The sequence below is a fragment of the Malania oleifera genome, chromosome 9 (genome assembly GCF_029873635.1).
Source record: "Malania oleifera isolate guangnan ecotype guangnan chromosome 9, ASM2987363v1, whole genome shotgun sequence".
In the NCBI taxonomy this organism is placed as follows: Eukaryota; Viridiplantae; Streptophyta; class Magnoliopsida; order Santalales; family Ximeniaceae; genus Malania; species Malania oleifera.
In genome coordinates, this window is record NC_080425.1 from 59772101 (window position 1) to 59792249 (window position 20149).

Genomic DNA, 20149 nt, shown 5'->3' on the forward strand with positions numbered 1-20149 from the left:
AAAAATATCAATATGGCCACCAACTGATCTCTCTCTCTCTCTATCACACACACACACACACTGTGTGTTATTATGCGTGGGAAGTAGATGGGGTCAGACAGCAGAGGTTCTAATGATGAATGCAATGTCATCGTCATGCATCTCTCAAAAACCTCGCAGCAAGTTTTTCCAACACAACAGTGTCAGTCTTTCTCCTCTGACACAGTCTCGCAGCCCAGAGACGGAGGGAGGGAGGTCCTCTACTCCTCTGGCTGTGTTGTGGGCAGTGCAGTAATGCAAAAGTTCAGGTACACAGACACTGGCAAAAAGTAATTACAAAATTAATAGCCTGGCACATAGATGGTTCAGTGGCCCTTTGCTTTCAAAGGAAATGTCCAAATCTCAGGTGATTTATTATATGAGCAAGGGGAGAGGAGAGCAGAGCAGCATACGTACGTATGCGTTCAAAGGGAACTGCATACCGCACTTACTCATCCCTCCATCCGTCGCCTCGCCTCCCAAGCCATTGGCCTTCCTTGAATGCGCTCTTTCCAGGCTTTCCTTCTTTCCCTTTCACATGCATTGCATATGTCCATCTCATGCCTCTGCTCCTCCAATCACACACCCTGCCCCTGTCCAAGCCAAGCCAAGTATGGCCCCAATCCCAATCTCATGACGCAGTATGGCGACATAACCGAGGTTGGATTGATTTAATACGCCCTTGCTTGTCCATGTCTACACTCCTCATGACCCTGAAACAAATCCACACTACTACTTGGATGGAAAACCGTTACATTCGCTTGACTTTCTCTTTTTTCTTTTTCCTTTTTCTTTTTTCTTCTCTTTCCAGCACTTTCCCTAACCTCAAACGCAATGCAAGGGGATGTTTTCATTTAAAAGTCAAGGTACATTGAGAAGAAACCGTCCTAGGCAAGAAATTAAATTCAAAAATTCAACTCTACTTTGACAGGTGGTCTAAAATTTTAATATTGCTCAGGTTCCCCACGTCGAAAAGCTGCTTTTTTTTTTAACTTCAAAACAAGATGTCATCAAGGAGTTGGAGCTGTCGACTCCGTCACCATCATATCTCCCTTCTTTGCAAGGGAAATGGCCGCCTTCTTTTTGCCTGCGCTGCCATTCTATGAGAGTTAAGCGGAGTAAGCATTTGAGTAGGTTACCGACAGCCCTTGCCCAAACTATTGAAGGGGCCTCAAGAAAGATGTCAATGAAGTTGCAAAGAAGCAAATTTTCTGGGGAATTTCACGTAGATGTCAGCACGCATTAGTACAAGAGACTAATGGCTGTTAATATCTCATGAAAAAGTCAAGTAATCCCAAATCTCAAATGAGTGAACATCCAAGTTTGCTTTGAATTCTAAACCATTTTTTTTTTTAATTTTAGTTATTTATTACCTTGTATAAGCTTCCACAACTAACTCTATGGTATATGTTGTTTATAAATGATATTGTGTTCATTGACAAAATTAAAGGAGTAAAATCTAAATTGAAAGTGGGGAGAAGCTCTAAAATCTATATAGTTTTAGATAAGTAGGAGCAAGAGAACATACACAATGCAATTTTAATCATTTTATGAATAATGGACAAAACATTAAATTTGACAGCCACCAAAATCCTGATATTAGTATTTTTCTTTTTTTTCTTTTTTGTCAATTGAACGCCAAATTGGACCTAGGGTACACAACTAGAGGAGGTCCATCTCCCATCTCGTACTTCTATCACTCCCAAGATTCAATCTCAAGACCTACAACATAAAAGAAAAAATTTGAACACATAATACATAAAATTCTGGCAAATTGCATAGTACAAATGAGTGTTTTGAAAGATGTGTAAATGTGGAATACTTTTTTTTTTTTTTTTAAATTTAAAAGATGATTGATTACGACCAACTACCTTGCATGAATTGGAGTGCTATGATAAATTCACAATATAACTCTAAAAATAATTTTAAGGAATAAATTATCATTGATAAGTTAGGTGTACAGTCCCAAATCGAATGTATACTAAAAAAATTTTGGACTTAAAATAATAATTTAGACTTCATTTATGTGAGGTACCTTTTATATGACAAGCGAGAGGTAAACAATATCTCACTAGAGTTAAACCCAAGACCATCACACCGAAAGTTATTATCATGTAAAACCCTGCCAAAGACCCTCTAATGATGACGTCAAAAATTAGACGGGAGAGAATGTCACCGTTCTACAGTCAATGTGTATTAAGAAAATCCTAAACTTATAAGGATGGTTTGAACATTAACTAAGACATGTTTATAGTACAAAACCATGGCCCAAAGCAACAATACCTCATTGAAATTGACCCCAAGACTATGAAACTTGGCGTGGCACTTCTAAAGAGAAGGTAGTTAAAGAAGGTTCATGCACCTTGTCAAGTAGACCAAATAACGCTCCAACCAAAATAAATAATTAAATTGTTCGAGGCTATAGGAAAGATAAGAGAAAGACGGGCCTAAAATAATTGAGATCGTAAATATGGACTCAGCAACACTCCAAGAAGCTGGCGATCCTAATATCCTAGATGGTGAAAGGCGTCCACCCCTTTAACCTTTGACATTGATAGTTGCTGTATCACCAAAATTCATGTGGATGGTATCCAGCCGACATGAGTGAGATGAGTCTATTCTAATTCCATCCACCCTTTCCATATATCTTAAGAGCCAATTGAATAAAACATCAACACATGCAATCCAAGTGCTCTAGGAGGATTGCACGTCAGTTTAGGGCTAGTTTATGGCCCCCTTGAGGATTCAAAAACAAAAGGTCATATGCAAGATGTCCCACTACGTGACAAACTCTATCCCCATTGCCATAGCCAAACTCAAACATACCTTATCATTCGACAGCAACCTTCCATCTATACCCATTGCAACCCTGGGACCAGCCTCAAATGACGGAATGCATTAAGTCACCAGAAACACCATGGACTCCACATTGTTTCCCCACTAGGACCTCCTGGGGCAATGGTTTCAGCCACTCAAAAAGATTAGTCACACATCAACCAGCATTAAGGATAAACTTATGACAATTCAAGAATGTTTATGCATTTTTTCAGTAGCAGCAATTATACACCCCAAAAAAAAAAAAAAAAAAAAAAAAGGACGACTTGAAAAATCTCTGCCAGAAACCCCTGGCCAAAACAGGTCTGGATCAGATTTCAATCAAACAAGCAGACAGTGAAGATAGATTCCTTTGGTCCCTTAAAGGTCAGTCACTACTCGCTAAATCACCCACCCTACGCATAAATGAAAGATGTACCAAACTAAATTTATCCTATTCCTGCTGCCATGAACCTCAAATTTTCAATAGTTATAATAAGAAGAAGAAGAAGAAGAACTACTACTACTATTCTAGTACAAGCAAGTATCTACTGCCCGCATTGCATTTTATAGGGAAAAAACATAAGGGGCAAAAAAAGGGAGTGAGTGAAAGCACCTATTTTTTATTTTCTAATATAGAAAAAAAGGAAGAACCTAATGAAGACATTTTTTTTTCCCTTTTTGGCCAGGTATTAAACTAAGGGGAAAGAGTAAGAAGAGAGCTTTTCCTCCCTCCCCACCAGGGCCCCAACATATATAAAAAAAAACACCTCCCAGGGAAGGAAGGAGAAAAATAGAAGGGAAGAGCCTCATCCATTGGACAGATTAACTGAAATTACGACTTTGTCCTCATTAATATATTCTCCCTTCCATTTTCTTTACAGCAATGCACTTTTCTTCCTTCCCTTTTCCTCCCTTGCACACAGTTTCATTAATATAGTGTCTATCCTTTTCAACAAAAAAAGGCATATAAGCAAATGTCAAGTGCATCTATGATCAGCCTTTTCAACCTAGACAGACGCATATAATAATTCTCATTGTGAAAGTGAATCCACTATAGGCATGATGCTTAGTTAAAACTGGACAGATGCAAAGACGCAATCAATCAATCAACCAGCCAACAACAATGCATTATCCAATAACTTATCTGAAACTGAATAAAGCAAAAACTTAACAATTGATTGACGCTACCAGCTTCTACTTTATGGCTTTTCTTTTCCAGCTTAGATCTATCAGCAAATATGTGCTCGATTTAGTTAATACTAGCCAAAGATTGCTCTATTGCCCACATAGCAGCCCACCTCAATTACTGAACTAACTCTAATGCTTCAAGGCTTAAACCTACAAGTTTGTATCATACACAAGGTTTAAACCCTGTCATAATATCCCTAAATCTGATATGTTAGCCAAGTATCTATACACCCAAAACTAGGAAGAGAGAAATAGAGAGGGAAAAGGCAAGGAATAGAGTCGGCCAACAGAGATGAGGACTTTAATATCAGCCATGCTCCTATATACATACTGACGAGGACAAAAATTCCCCCGAACAAATACAACCTTATACCAAAAGCACTAAGGTTACATTGGGTCTGCAGAACGCTATTCCTAAGAATATGGTAGAATACAATGAGAATGTAATGAATGTTGCATAAGCGGAATATAATAATTTAGAAAGAGGTTACCCATGAAAAAAGTGTGTTATTGCATCCAGCATGGAATATGAAAGGAGTCGATATTCCTATGACAGTTTGGAAATAGTCATTCCTTTTCTATTCCTTAGTATGGATCCACAAAATTTTTGCACTGTAACTTGTTTCATGGCAAAATCATTTTTTTCTTTTTTTCTGTGCATGTGTGTACTATCAAATTCTTCTATTGTAACCATTCTATTCCTAAAAATAGGTATTCTGTGACATAAAAAAGTAACCTAATGCCAGTCTAACACCCCCAGCCCCCTACAAAAAAACTCATAATATTGTTGCTCTGTTGTTTGATCCTCTTTTCATTTTCTGTCCAGTGCGCTGTATTCCTCTGGTCTAGCCAAAAAAAAATAAGGCAAGCAAAGCATGTCTACACATGGCATTACTAAGCAAATCTCCAAACTGGGTCCAGGTAGTCATAAAATAGAAGTCACAATCTTCTTCAACACAACATTTCTCACAAAATAACAATTGAATTCAATGTGCTTGGTTCTCTTATGAAACATCGGATTACTAACCTGGCAAGTCTAGCAAATCACTATGATGTCCCATGATCAAGGAAATATTGCTAATTTATGACAACAATAAAAGACTTTAATGGCCTTCAAAGGCTTCAATTGTCCTAAAAATCAAAAAGTGTTGGATCTGACGAGGATTGGGGTAAGCTTAATAAGGGTCTCAAGGGATTAAGCTTTGTGTTAGGGAGTGACAATGTAATGGGGAAAAGGGGGAGAGAGATACTGCTATAATTGTATTCTCCAGGGATTTAGAATGAATATATTATTATTTGATAACGTTTGTATAGTTATTCTCTTGGATTTGAATAATACAAGTAGTCATTTTCATTATGGGGTTTTGTTGCCTTGGATTGTTATATACCTGATTGTTGTAGCCTTATTCCGTGTATGTGAATATATTGCTCGTGTGATATCATATTGTTCCTTGTTTCTCTTGAGTATTGAGACTCACCTGGTGCTCGTGCTTGCAGGCTTGAACGTGTGAGATTTGGCTGACTCGTCGGGGGAGAGCACTCAACGAGTGCCGCACGACCCTTACTTGAGTCCCATTTTGGGGGTCCGTGACACTTTGCATGAGATTTTTTTCTTTTGTGTTTTCTCCTCAATAATATCACTAGTTAAGGTAGCACGTTGATGGGGTTCGAGCTTTCCCTCGAAGAGACTTTTTTTTATTCCTATAGTTGTCAAAGATGGATAATTCAGGAGAAGAGGCACTGGCAAGGTAAGGCAAGGCACTAGATGACACCTGATTAATGAAACAAATAGGATATTCAAGAGCATTATCAAAAAGCAAGGATCCTATTATATCCACTATCACCATTCTTCCTTACATCCACTCCTACCAGGGAGTATGAACAAATGCAGTTTGGTGAATATTCTTTTTATCTAAACAAAAATATCTTGATACAATTCTAATTAATTCAAGAGCTATATCAGACCAAAAAACTTTAATACCAACGAATAATTCTTTATTTCATTCTTTATTTAACCAAGTCACAAGAGAGGAACCATCCACAAAAGACACAAAATACCAATAGTGAAATCAGTTCTTGATCCAAATATTAAAATGAACAAGAAAAAAATAAAGACCCACTGGGAGGCTCCATCCTAGTTCCATAAGAAGATGAAGACCTATTTTGTTTCCCCAACTGACATGCTTGGCACTCTAGACGAGAAACAGACTCAAAATTGGAAAAACTTGCTATAGCTTCAAAAGATATGGATGTCAGAAACAAGCATGCCAATGATCCAAATAAACACCATAAGAGGAGAATGAAGATGTTGGGGAGAAACAGGAACTACCACCACCCCCATCATCTAAATAATATAGGTCATCCGTCTCAACCCTCCACCAATCTTCTTTTGGAAATCTTATGACATAATGAAAAGGATAAAAGGTCGCTTGTCAGTTAAGAGACTTAGACAGTTAAGAGACTTCATCAAATGGCTTATAACTAACAAATTCAAGGGAAATTTGAGCACGAGCAACACAGATGGGAGAGGAATAAACGGAAAGGGGAATATCTCCAGTCTCCACAACCCGAAACATGAATATCTGAACCACAAGCAAGTCACCTTTAGAGTATTGCATATCAGGTTTGAAGAACTAAAATAAATCAAGTCTACATGTTAAGTGGGATGAGGCATCTAAATCAATAATCCAAGGATGAGAGGATGAAGAGGCTAGAAGCCCTTTTGTACCAAAATGAGACACAGGTTCACAATTGTGCTTGATGAAGTAGAAGGTTTAGTTAGAAAGTTGGACAATGTAGGTAAGATTGATATACTCCTTTTGAAACATAATGGATGATGTACTCATGCCCTAGTAGAAGGGCCAAGTGTGCTGGAAGAATCGACTTCAAGATCACAACCAACAAAAGACTCGTTGACTTAGAATAGTTTTCCATGAAGAACCCAACATTGATCAACATTGTCATTGATCCCGTATTGAGTGCAAATACAAGTACCACCACACCAACACCTTTACTAAAAACACCAATAAACCTCCCCTTGAACCTTGTCTCTAACACCACTACTTTCTTTCCCATGATAAAAGGTACCATCATGGTATTAAAAGTTAAATCAATGTCTAGCTCAATAAGACACTGGGCCAGTCAGACCGATTGTTGACCAAGCCCATGTTTCTAAAAAGCTGATAACAGTTCACGTAGACGATGGTAGTGGTCCGTGTAAGAGTAACAATAATTGTGTAATGGTTGCAGCCATCGCAGATGATATGAAACGAGTAAAAGATATGAATTCATTTTTTGCAATACTAAACTTGTTAAAAACAATTCAAATGTTTTGATCTAAGCAAGTAATAGAAGAGGGTTGCATTAGGTAGCCGACAACAACGTCCAATGTACAACTTGTAAAATATCTATGATACGAATCCTTATACATTATTCACTAGGACATCACCTATGAACGACATATTGCACTTATACCACTTGAGTGTAACAAAAAAGGGGCAAGAATGGGCTAGGTCATTACCCCCTGAAGCAGTGTGCCATGTCAGCGTCCAAGTAGAGGTCAAATATGCGAGGATTGTTGTATCATTCTGAACATGGGCAGGTCAAGAAGTTAGCTCAAAAGACTAGGGTTAGATTAGTAACTTGGAATATAGAGGCAATTATTGATAAAAGCTTGGAGATAACTGTATAGTGATTGGAAAAAAATATTAACATAATCTATATTGTAGAAACTAAGAGGATAAGGGGAAAAGCTCGAAAAATTGAAAATTCAGGATTTAAAGTATGGTATGTTCAAATCATTATAGACAAAGACTTAAAAAATAGTGCATGTTGTACATGTTAAGAGATTAGGAGATAGAATCACAAAAATCAAGATTCAAGATGGTCTTAGGACAAAAGATAATATCATTCGTGCTTATGCTCCTCAAGTAGCCTTAACAAAAAGCCTTAAAAAACTATTTTGGGAAGATATGGTAGCTTTTTTTTTTTTTAGATAGCAAAATAAATTCCATTAATAGGGAAAGAATTTACAAGGAGAGAGAATAAGACATCTCCCAAAAATATCTGGGCTAAACAAGGGGAAAAAAAAAACTAAAACAACAAAATTTAAGCCAATTAGTTCCCCCAATCCCTATTTAAATCCTGAGAACTAGCTTCCTCAAAAATTCCAAACTTGACACACCATTAACAAGTCAAAAACTGAATTTTTTCTGACACCAAAGATGAATTCAACTTCTTCCCAAAAAAAATCCGCATGTTATGTTCCAACCATAAACCCCATAAAACTACACACTTGCTACACTTCCATAGGGAAGGTCCAATCCTTCCTACAAAGCCAGCGAAAAAGATGACTAACAAGTCTTCCACTGAAAAGGGGCAAATCCAATTCTCTTCCATAATACCAAACAATTTAATCCAAATCCTCCATGCAAAGTCACAAAGCAAAAAAGAGATGGGAGGCTATTTCAGAATTCTAATAATAGAGGATGCAAACATCTGAGAGAAAGCCTTCAAAGGTCTCCTCGTTTGCAGCAAGTTATTGGTATTAATTTTTTTTATGCACAATTAACCAAGTAAATTGCTTTTAGTTTTGGAGGAACTTTAACCTTCCAAATAACAAGATAAGGAGGAAAGAGAGAGTTTGAATAGGTGAAAAATTCAAAGAATAATTTACAAGAAAACACCCCCAAATGATATAGATACAAAGAACGACCTTCCCTTCCCAAAAATAAGTTGCAATTGTTCAATACGAATAACAAGGAAGACAACTTTACCATCTCCCTATCATTTAGAAGTCTTCTAAATGAGGATTCCAAGAGACCAAAACGCTACTCACATTGTCCACAAAAAATGAAACAGCTATGTTTGACTCAAAGCATAGTCTAACAAGACGAGGTAAAGAAGTGGAAAAAGAAACATTCCCAAGCCATGGGTCTTTCCAAAAACAAATCCTAAATATTGTCCATTGAAGCCATAACAACAGCACTCAACACATCACAGGACACACGAAATACGCTGACCACTCACTGAAGGCCAACTGGATCCAGAAAAATTACAAACCAGCACAACCCAGCAACAACATAAAGTTGGCACAGCACACAGTGTCACCGTCCGACTTTTTCACACCGTTGTGAAGGGCCGTGCGGCGCTAGCTAAAGCACTCTTGCTTAACTAGCCAGCCTATTGTTTACCAACATTCATCCACGAAGCACTTTCATTAACATTCAATCAGATAGCAGCGGAAATAATAATCAATTCATGAAAGCCGTGGCAACCAAGCAGTAAATATTGAAGCAAACGTAATTCATTAACAAATCCTCCGTTGACATGTCGTACTTAGCGAGGGAGGCAAGTAGGCTAAGCACGTTGACAATTGCTAGTGAGTTTTACAATGACTGATGAACACTCACCCTCCCCCTAAAGAGGTTTTTATGTAATTATCATCCTGGCACTAGGAAACATCAAAGTGACCGAGGAGTCATACTGCCTTATTTGGCTTACAAAGACTCTACTAGCAGAAATTAACCCTACACTAGTATTTACATGATGGAAACCCATCCTAAGCACATGAGATAAGCGGTCATAGGCAAGCATAATGCCCTGAACAAGCTTAGCTCATGACACACAGCAACGCTCTCCATAACTTCAAAAAAGCTACCACGACCACAAAATTGCTATTACAGCATCCTAGGAGGAATAGCACACATAAATCAACTCACAAATCATGCCAAAATGAGCCATGATCACACAGATCACAACCAATAATTGCAGGCACACAAACAGCTCGGGCATTTCCAGATAAATTACTCCAAAAGAATCCCCAAAATATGCCTAATTGAATGGAATTGAGAATATTCTATCCTAGTTTTAAACATATGATTCATGGGAGAAAGAAATAGAACGAATAAGCAACTGTGTGTCTCCCGTCAAATAACAGGGGAAAAAAACATTATACATTATATATTAGAATTATAAATTAACATATAATAATTATACTCAATACATTATATTATATTATATTATAATATAATTATATTATATAAAATATATAATTCATATAAAAATAATGTAAAGAATATATATATATATATTTATACTGTATAATATAAAATATGTATGTGTTCTATTTAAATTATATATAATATTTTATTTAATTGAATGTCTTGAATTAAATTAGATATTGTATTGAAAAAAGCAAATCCTATTTCCTAGTTCTAGTTCATCTTAGATCTAACCGAAATAGGATTTTCAGGATATGGATAAAAACAATGGAAATAGAATCATGTGACTTCTTGATTGCAATTCATTCTTGGTTTGTCTTGTCAATACTTGTTCCTTAACCAGAAATATATGTGGCCACGGAAGAGGAATTGGAAGGGAAGAAAATTGACTAGGTGGTAAGAGTCATGAAGAAACTTACTTCTTCCATATTTTGGACCTTAGCTCCATGGAACAATAGACTATCGCTATAGACAAAAAACTTCGATTAAAACACTCTGTATGGATGGCAAGAATTGCTTGAACAAGAATTAGCAAACAACCAAAGCCTCTTTATACAGAATGGGAAAGAAACTTGTATTATTGATGATAATAGAAGTCAAGAAATATTTTAATTCTTGCCAACCTGATCTTGTTACCCCAGGCAACAAACATACATGAACCATTTCATGATATGTCCAAATAGCTCAAAGTCTTGGTAGTTAGATCTCAGTCTTCCAATCGGGACACAATTTCGATGAAGACATGTAGGTACGCTATTACATGGTGGGATTTGTAACTTTCCATGAATTTTTCCTATTTGTCCTCTGTTAAAACTTGATAATTGATATACATTGTTGGCCCACAACCTAATAGCTTAAGCTTTTAATGTAAGTGGTTGTCTAACATGGTACCAAAGCTGGTTATAAGGAAGTCTTGGGTTCTAGTCTTGATGCCCATGTTTATTTTGTGGTACTTAAAAAATTATGGTATCCCCTATAATGGGTGATATTATCGTGTGTTTATCTCTCCGCATGCAGTCGGGCTGCATGTGCAGGAGAGTGTTAAAGTTTGAGATACATTGTTTGGCCCACAAGCTTTTAGGTGAAGAGGTTGTCTAACATCCTTCAATGAAGGAACTTTGTTCTTCTTTTAAGAAAAAAAAAAACAAAACAAAACATAGAAAGGATTGATGAATCCAATGATATATGTTCTAATTTCTTTTCACTCTTAATTCAAACTTATGTCTTCCATAACAGTAAAAACAATAAATGCACAATCAGGTCAACTTGAAGCAGGTGGATACATGAACAGGAGCCAACTGAAAATCAACTAACACTTGATATATGATTATAGGCAATCAACCACAAAGAAACAGCATGAGAACTGCACCAAAACAGCATCATCACGCCATAATCAACGAAGGAAACATCAGAACAGCAACAGCTACCTAGTCATTTCTCAAAAACAAAAGAAACAGTATACAACTACCTTCTCATCAGCCAACTGCTGCAAATAGAGGGGCACATTACAACCAGTGCCACAAGCTCTAAGAAGACAGAAAAGAGACTGTCTTCGTACAAAAATAAATAAAATCATCCACACATAGCACCCAATAAAAGGATGCACATGACTAAAGAAGAAAAAAAGAAAGGCTTAAATGACTCTCAAAAGAAGAAAAATCTCTAGTCCAAGAACTGACGACAGGAAGAAGGGGAGGGCGAGGAGAGACTAGACAACAATCAGATCACTCAAGTTTGAATCATTGAATGTTTTGATCATACTGGCACCATTTCATAAGACTCAGTAATATGATCAGTTATCTAAGTACAAATAGAAATTGTAAAGGAGAGAAAAGAGTTCAGGAATAGTCGGGTGGCAGAGACAAAAGCCACAAGACCAGCCGTACTCCTAAATACATATGCTTGAGCACAAAAATAATCCTGTCCAAACAAAAATATATATACAACCCCATATTAAAGACTACTGCTACTTTGACCCCAAACATTAGGGATCCCCTAACTCCAAGATCTACATGTACCAAATGCTTATTTTTAGCATGTTTAGGGGTTTCACCAACACTTTGCGTGTGAAGGCCTATGATGTAACTTTCTAAGTGCTTGTAGTCACAATCCTTGGCTAAAAATCAACTTATGAATAGACTGCATCGTTTGCAATTTTATATTTGTTTAGAGAAGATGGTTGCAACCACTGAAGTAAGAATCTTGAATCAGCTAAAATCAACAGAACAAGGCTTTATGTCCTAATTACCAAGAATGACATCACGAGATACAAATCCATTACAGCCATTCAGCTCTATCAAATTCCTAGTGCTCGATTAAATTCTATGCATGTGTTTAAGTTCTAAATATTTTCACAGTTCTCCATTTTAATTATAAATTTTTTCCACAAATAAAGTAATGAGGTTGATTGCTCGACTGATTCCGTTTCGAGGCTTTCAAGGCTAGCACATCACGTACTAGAGTTCCCAGTGCAATTGCTCCATGTCTTCGTCCTTTAAATCAGAATAAGCCACATCACCACATGTCTTCAAATGTAGGATGTTTCCTCTGATCCAAGTTTGGAGATTGCAAATCACAAATGTCCAAAACATGCCATGCACCAATTGACCAGTTGCAAAATATTAACTTCACAACTTACTCAACAAACGAAGAAAAGGTGTGCAGTTCATTAATTGCAAAAGCATTTATAAATCTTTATTATTTTCATCAATTTCTTGATTTGTCCTATCTTAATTTTAGCTTTGAATGGTTCGTAAAAATACAAAGACACAAAATAGAAGCAAATATATGATATAATTTCAAAAAAACACAAATAGATTACCCCTAAAATTTAAAAATGCCACATCTACCACCTTATGATTATCACAATAAGTGATCACGCTAGTCGACCACACTTAGAATATTTAAATGCAAAACAAAGTCTTGCAGATGTTTTACTGCACTGAAGATTTTAAATCAATTCTCCTCTTCAAGAACACCTTTGATAATGAAATCATTAGAAGCACCAATGAAATTATATAAAAGTCAAAAGCAAACTTAACTTAGATTTGTTATCAATCATCATATGATTTAGACTTCAGAAGAAAGGTCACAAGCTTTCGCATAATCAGTACAAATAAAATAATCAAGAAAAAATAAGCAATTCTAAATCAAAAATAAAATTAAGAACAGTAAAATAGTTCAATCTTAAGCCTAAGGTGATTTAAGTTAAAAATAACAGATGAACTCAATAAATAGGGAAAGATACTCAACAATTTCCATTCTTCCTTTCTCGTCACAAACTCACTTTCTCTTTAATCATTGAGCGGTGCCCCCAATAGGTATGTTTGATTAAGAAATACAACAACAAACAACAAACCAAGCCTCAAGTCCCACAAGGTGGGATCAGCTACATGAATCATTTTCTGCCAATTGTAATCATGGACAATTTCCTTCAACAAATTCAAGGCTATTAAATCCTTACTATCTCATTCCAAGTTATTTTAGGTCTACCCCTACCCCTTCTACTACCCCTCACAATAACTAATTCACTCTTCCTCCCAAGCGCATTATCTAGCCTACATTGCAAATGTCCAAACCATCTAAGTCGTCTCTCCTTTATCTTCTACAGAAGCTACGCCTAACTTACCATGAATATATTCATTTCTTAATTTATTCTTTAACGTTGTGCCACTCATCCATCTAAGAATTCTCATCTTGGCAGCTTTTACTTTTTGGATATGTTGTTTCTTAGTCGCCCAACATTCTAATTCATATAGCATCAACCATCCTATAAAACTTCCCTTTTAAATTTTAAGACTATTCTACAATCACAAAGCATACTCGAAGCAATTTTCCATTTTACCCAACCTGCTTCAATTCTATGCATTCAATCTTCTCAATTTCTCCTTCAGCTTGCATAATAGATCCAAGGTATCGAAATCTACTACGGTTATTGAATTCTTCATCATCAAGTTTGACTTTGTCTCCAATATTCCACCTACTATTACTGAAATTATATTTTATATATTCTGTCTTATTTCTAATTATCCTAAAACCTCTAGATTCTAAAACTTCTCTCCATAATTCTTACTTAGATTCTACTCCACCCTCAGTTTCATAAATCAAGATAATATCATTTGCAAATAACATACACCGTGGAACCTCATCTTGGATACTCCTAGTTAATTCATCCATCACTAAACCAAACAGATAAGGGCTCAAAGCAAATCCTTTATGTACACCTATTATGATTGGAAATTCTATAGTCTCTCCACCTATAATCCTAATACTAGTCACTACCACATCGTACATATCCTTAATGACATCAATATACCTACTATATACACCTTTTTTTTTTAAATCCACCGCAAAACTTCCCTAGGTACCCTATCATATGTTTTCTCTAAATCAACAAATACCATATGCAAGTTCCTCTTCTTTTTCCTAAACTTGTCCATTAATCTTCTTAAAATATATATAGTTTCTATAGTAGATCTCCTAGGCATAAAATCAAATTGGCCTTTTGAGACCATCGCTTTTAGCCTTAATGTTTGTTCATCTACCCTTTCCCACAATTTTAGCGTATGACTCATAAGTTTAATTCCAAGATAGCTATTACAATTTTGAATATCTCCTTTATTTTTATTTTTACAATTGTGTTAAATAAGTTAGTTAACCATAAATTCTATTATCACCTAAGCATTTCCAAATTTCAATTGGGATGTTATTTGGTCCTATAACTTTTCCATTTTTACACCTTTTTAGTGAATTTAACTACGTTAACTCTAATATTGCAAATAAATCTCATATTTTTTGTCTTTTTCTCTTTTTTCAATTCTAAGTTTGAACCTTCTATTTGGTTTTCATTAAATAGCTTATTAAAGTCATTTCGTCATCTTTCTTTTATGTCTTCTTCCTTAACCAAGATAATATCATCCTCGTTTTTTATACATTTTACATTAGCTAAGTCCTTACTCTTTCTTTCTCTAACTCTAACAAGTTTAAATAAGTCTCTTTCTCCTTTTGTATCTAATCTAGTATAAACATTATTAAATGATCTATGTTTAGCTTCACTAACGGCCTTTTTTGCATTTTTTCTCGTCTCTTTATATTTTACAAAGTTTTCCATGTTTCTACATTTTTGCCATGTTCTATATCAAATTCTTTTTGTCCTTTACAGTGTTGGACATCTTGATCCTACCACCAACTTTCTTTGCTATCGAGAATCTTTTTCTTGATTCGCCTAAAATCTTTTTTTCTATCTTTTTAATAGAATTAGCTATCCTGCTTTATGTCAACATCATCCTTTATAATCCAATCACCATATTTAATCATGTTAACGTTAAATTTTATTATATTTTTTTCCTTTAGGTTCCACCACCTAGTTCTTTTATACTGGTTTATTTTATCCTTTATCTTCTATTTTCTAATACATAAATCTAACACTAAAATGCTATGTAGTGTGGCTAAGCTTCACTTGGGATAACTTTACAATCCTTGCAGGCTTACATGATAAACAATCTATCCTTTTAATTAAGAATAAAATCTATTTGACTTTTACTATGTCCACTTTTGAAGGTTACCAAGTGTTCTTCTCTTTTCTTAAAGCAAGTATTCATTGTAATAAAATCATATGACATGACTAAATCTAAGATCATCTCCCTAGGCTCATTTTTTGTCTCCATATCCATATCCTCCATGTATCCTTTCATAACCTTTATTATCCCTTTCAACATGTCTATTCAGATTTACTTCTATGAATATTTTCTCAATCCCTGACATGTCTTGTATAATACTATCCATATCTTCCCAAAATTGTCTCTTAAGGTTTTCTACTAAGCCTACTAGAGGAGCATAAGCACTAACGACATTTATTATCATTTGACCTAGGACCATCTTGATTTTTATAATTCTATCTCCTATTCTTTTGACATCTACTATGTTATCTTTAATTTTTTGTCTACAATAATTCCTACCCCATTCTTATGTTTTTTCTTTTTTAGTGTACCAAAGTTTAAATCATGATCTTTCAATTTCTCTAACTTTCTCCCCCACCCACTTAGTTTCTTGAAGGCAAATTAGATTAATTTTTCTTCTAATCATTATGTCCACAATTGCCATGTCTTTACCCATAAGCGTCCCTATATTCCAAGTTATTAATCTAATCCTCATCTCCTCAACTAACTTCTTTACCCGCCCAAGTCCAGAATGATGCAAGAACCCTCACATATTTGATACTATACCCATTCAATGACACGGCATGTCACTTCGGGGCAACGATCTAACCCACCCTCGCCCCTTTTCACTACACCTAGGTGGTATAAGTGCAATGCGTCGCTCGTAGGGAACATCCCAAAGAATAACCTGTAAGAATTTATATCATAGTGATCTAACAAGTTTTATGGTGACTGCCAGCTACCTAACACTACCCTCCTCCTTTACATGAACTTGGGACCAGCTATGTGTGAAAAGATTAATACACTAAGCGCATCATAGGCGAAGTTATGTTTGATTAAGAAATATAATCAAAAAATACATAAACGATTTTCAAGTCATTTGTTTGACATTTTGGTGTCATATAGGGCTATGTAAATACTTAATATGCACTAACAGTTACCCACCACACACACACATCTATTTATAATCATTCTTATTGGAGTTTCATTCTCTACATTTTTGCAGATCTTCTACTGAAGAATGGTCTACCCTTGCATTTTGGATTTTTGTTCAATTCGTTACTTTTTAAGTTTTTTTTCTTTTTTTGACACAATGCTGAGACTCTCTCTCTCTCTCTCAATTTGGTTCGTTATTTTTTTAAATCTCGGGGATCCATTTTTAATCTTGCTTAATAATTGGGTCTACTATTGGGTTAAGTTTTAAAATGGGTATAGATGGATCAATTTCAACCCTTCAATAGTTGCTAATTCTTTAGCCTATAAATGACCTAATAAAAAGTGTCCAAGCTAACCCACTAATTCAAGATGTGTTAGAATAGACAAACGAGTATGGGTTCGCTTGACATGTCGAAGCCTCAAAATCTAACAAACTAGTAAGGAAGAAATTTGTCATAAGGGGAGAAAACAAAATGATGGGAACCATACAGTGTCTTCTAAACCAAATTTTCCCTTTTTTGTCAATTGTACTCCATTTTTTGTTTCATTCTCAAAAGGATTTATTAAGTCTCAATAAACCATCACCAAACAGCCTAGATGAAAGAAAGTAGTCCTTCCAAGCTAGGGGCGAGCATTCGGTCTATGCGGTTAATTAACCGAAAATATTCAGTTAAAATATCTCATTAACCGAACCGAACCGACCGAAATTCCATATTTATCTGAACTCAAAACTGACTAAAACGAATTTCGATTAAATCGGTTAACCAATTTAATATTTTAATATATATAAATATTGTTTTTTAATACATATAAAATATAAATAATATATATAATATATAAAATTTTAATATATATATAATATATAAAAAATAAATAAAATTTTAGTATATATATAACATATAAAATATTTTAATATATAATATATATAATTATTTATAATTAATTTATACTATTCGGTTAACCGAGTTAACCGAAACCAAAAATCGATCCGAAAATCGAAAATCAAAATTCAACAAGAATGAAAATCAAATTGAACCGAATAAATATTTAACCAAACCGAACCGACCGAATTTACTCATTTAATTCGGTTTTAACCGAATTATGCTCACCCCTATTCCAAACTACCAATTGTTGGATAGCATACCTTTGTATATATGCTAGCAAAAATGTATTAATCACACACATATCATAACAATGTTTTGAAACATGAAGGTGAGGCGTAAGCCTTTTTTGAATTTTTTTTTTTTTTTTTTTTAGGTAAATCACATATACATATTAAAATAAAGAAACAATAAGAATATTACAAATAAAATTTTAAAATTAAATTAAATTTGTAAACTACTTCTTGGGCATTCTACGAATAGTAACTTGGATTCACTAATTAAATCATGCCAAGAGATAGCCATAACATAACATAGATAAAATTTATTTCATCTAAGATGCAACAATCAATTACTTTAGAAAAGTTACAGTTCAAGAGATTCACACTCCAAAAATGCATAACCCTCAATTAATGTTGTAATGCATAAGCCTCAAATTATAAGGCTTTGGCCTTTTGGGGATTTGATATATTAGATTTTGCCAGAAGGTATTTTGGGCATGCCTCATCTCAAGGCCAACCTCAATTGAGCCTTATAAAACATCATATCATATCATAGATGGCATAAGTTAAATTCTCACTAATCTTCCTATTTTGAACTAATTTTCCATTTAAGGGAATGTACTGATAACAAATATCAAAATAAAAACAACAAAAATGATGAATGGCATCATAAGAAAAGTGATGAAGAGATATGGCCATGAACATAAAGCAGCATTAATATTTGAATACAATAGCGACTTGCTAACCAACGTGTATAGGCAGGTCAAGCATAATTTAGTTTTTACTGTTCATGTCCAATCTGAACCAAGTCTGGACAAACATGTTTGAGCTCAAAAAGAAGTTAAGCTTGATTAAGAACGACAATACAATGAAGTAACTGCCTTAATGAAACTAAATCCATGAAGGAAACTCCAGCAAAACACGGTCCAAAGAAGAGAACAGATAAAGCTAAGCCACAAGGCAATCATAATAAAATTCCTCATCAATATTAAGCATTTATACATTTTAAAATATCACTTACTGGCTCACCGAACAAAAGCATATGTAAGGAAGAATGAACAGTTATGACAAATCATAGTGATTAAACAATGATTAATTTTCTCCCGACAATTGTACTGTACAATTTCTTGACACAATCTCGACAATTTCCCCAAGAAAATGCATACATTACATGGGGAAACATTGTCTCAGCTCAATATAAAATCCTTCGAAAAGTAAAACACGAGGAGAGCTTCAAAAACACCCAAACATGCGCCAGCAAAAACATCGAAAACAAAATGCCGTCCCAGCAAAACCCTAGAAACCGAGGTCGCGACAGCCCACAATGAAGCAATCAAAACCACAAAATCAGCCGGCTTACCGTAATGCTTGATAGACTCCGTGACAGGCGCATACAAGAGGCACAAGAATGAAGCGATGAAGCAAACCCTAGAGGAGTGGCCGCTGGGGAAGGACCAGTGATCAACGGCGACGGTGAGGTGCATGCCCTTGTTGTAAACGGGGCGGGGTCGACGGACAAAGTGCTTCGCAAGGCCGACGAGGACGAGGTCGAGGAGGCCACCGAGAAGAAGAGAGGCGAAAATGCGGTGGAGGGAAGCGGAGAAGGAAGAGGAAGAGGAAGAGGAAGAGGAAGAGGAGGAGGAGGAGGAGGAGGAGGAGGAGGAAAGGAGTAGAGAGATGACAACGGGGAAGAAGAAGCGACCATCGCCGGAAAGTTCGAGAAATAAGAGGACCGCGCGGGGAAGGGGCTGCGAGAAAGTATGAAGCTGGTGAGAGAGGGTAGCGTCAAGGTTGGCCAGACGGTGGCGGAGCGTGGTGGCAGCGGCGGGGGTGGTGGGTTCGGGCGGTGAGGGTTTCGATTCCATTAGAAAACGTCCGCGTGTCGGGCGTGAGTCCGTTGCGAGATAAATATGTAGCAAATTAGGAGTTAGCTAAACGTTGTCGTTTACAAGCATCAACAACCATAAAAACTAAAACTGTGTTTTAGTCGGGAATCTATACAAAATACAAGAACATGCCTTCGAGTTTTAATAGGTGAAGTTAGGGGTGCAATTAGTTTACGGTTCGGTTCGGTTCAATTTGTACCAAACCTCAATTGCCTAAATCAAACTAAATCTTGGCTTGTTAGGTTTTGTTAGTTGATTTAGACTCTTGATGATTTTTTATTGGGCCTTAATTATGTTTATTAAAATTAAAAATCAATTTTCTTAAAATTATGTCAATTTAATCAAAAAAAATTACCCAATGAAATTTTTATTCAAACAACACTAAATATACCTCTTAAATATTGAATTTTTCAATTAAATTTTTAGGAAAATGTTTTAAAAAATAAAAACAATTCTATCAAATAATTAATATGCATGATTATGTCATTTGCAATTTGTATTGATAATTCATTAGAAATAATGAACTAATAAATACTTCATACA

General features: G+C 35.5%; 1 protein-coding gene across 5 annotated transcripts; it reads right to left on the reverse strand.

Moving 5' to 3' along the window:
- Nucleotides 1–1496: 1496 nt before the first annotated feature.
- Nucleotides 1497–19712, reverse strand: LOC131164647 (probable lipid phosphate phosphatase beta). Of its 5 annotated transcripts, none has more exons than XR_009139305.1 (3): nucleotides 19081–19709; nucleotides 2845–2968; nucleotides 1497–1740 (listed from the first exon to the last, which is right to left on the reverse strand). XR_009139305.1 is itself a non-coding variant. In XM_058121997.1 (2 exons), exons 1-2 carry the CDS (start codon nucleotides 19583–19585, stop codon nucleotides 1715–1717), a joined length of 531 nt encoding a protein of 176 aa, XP_057977980.1. In that variant the 5' UTR covers nucleotides 19586–19712; the 3' UTR covers nucleotides 1497–1714. The 5 variants fall into 5 exon arrangements, 2 of the variants coding, with proteins under 2 accessions (XP_057977980.1, XP_057977981.1); XR_009139306.1 differs by lacking the exon at nucleotides 2845–2968 and adding an exon at nucleotides 7544–7610; XR_009139307.1 differs by lacking the exon at nucleotides 1497–1740 and adding an exon at nucleotides 7544–7610 and having other exon boundaries at nucleotides 2843–2968.
- Nucleotides 19713–20149: the final 437 nt, after the last annotated feature.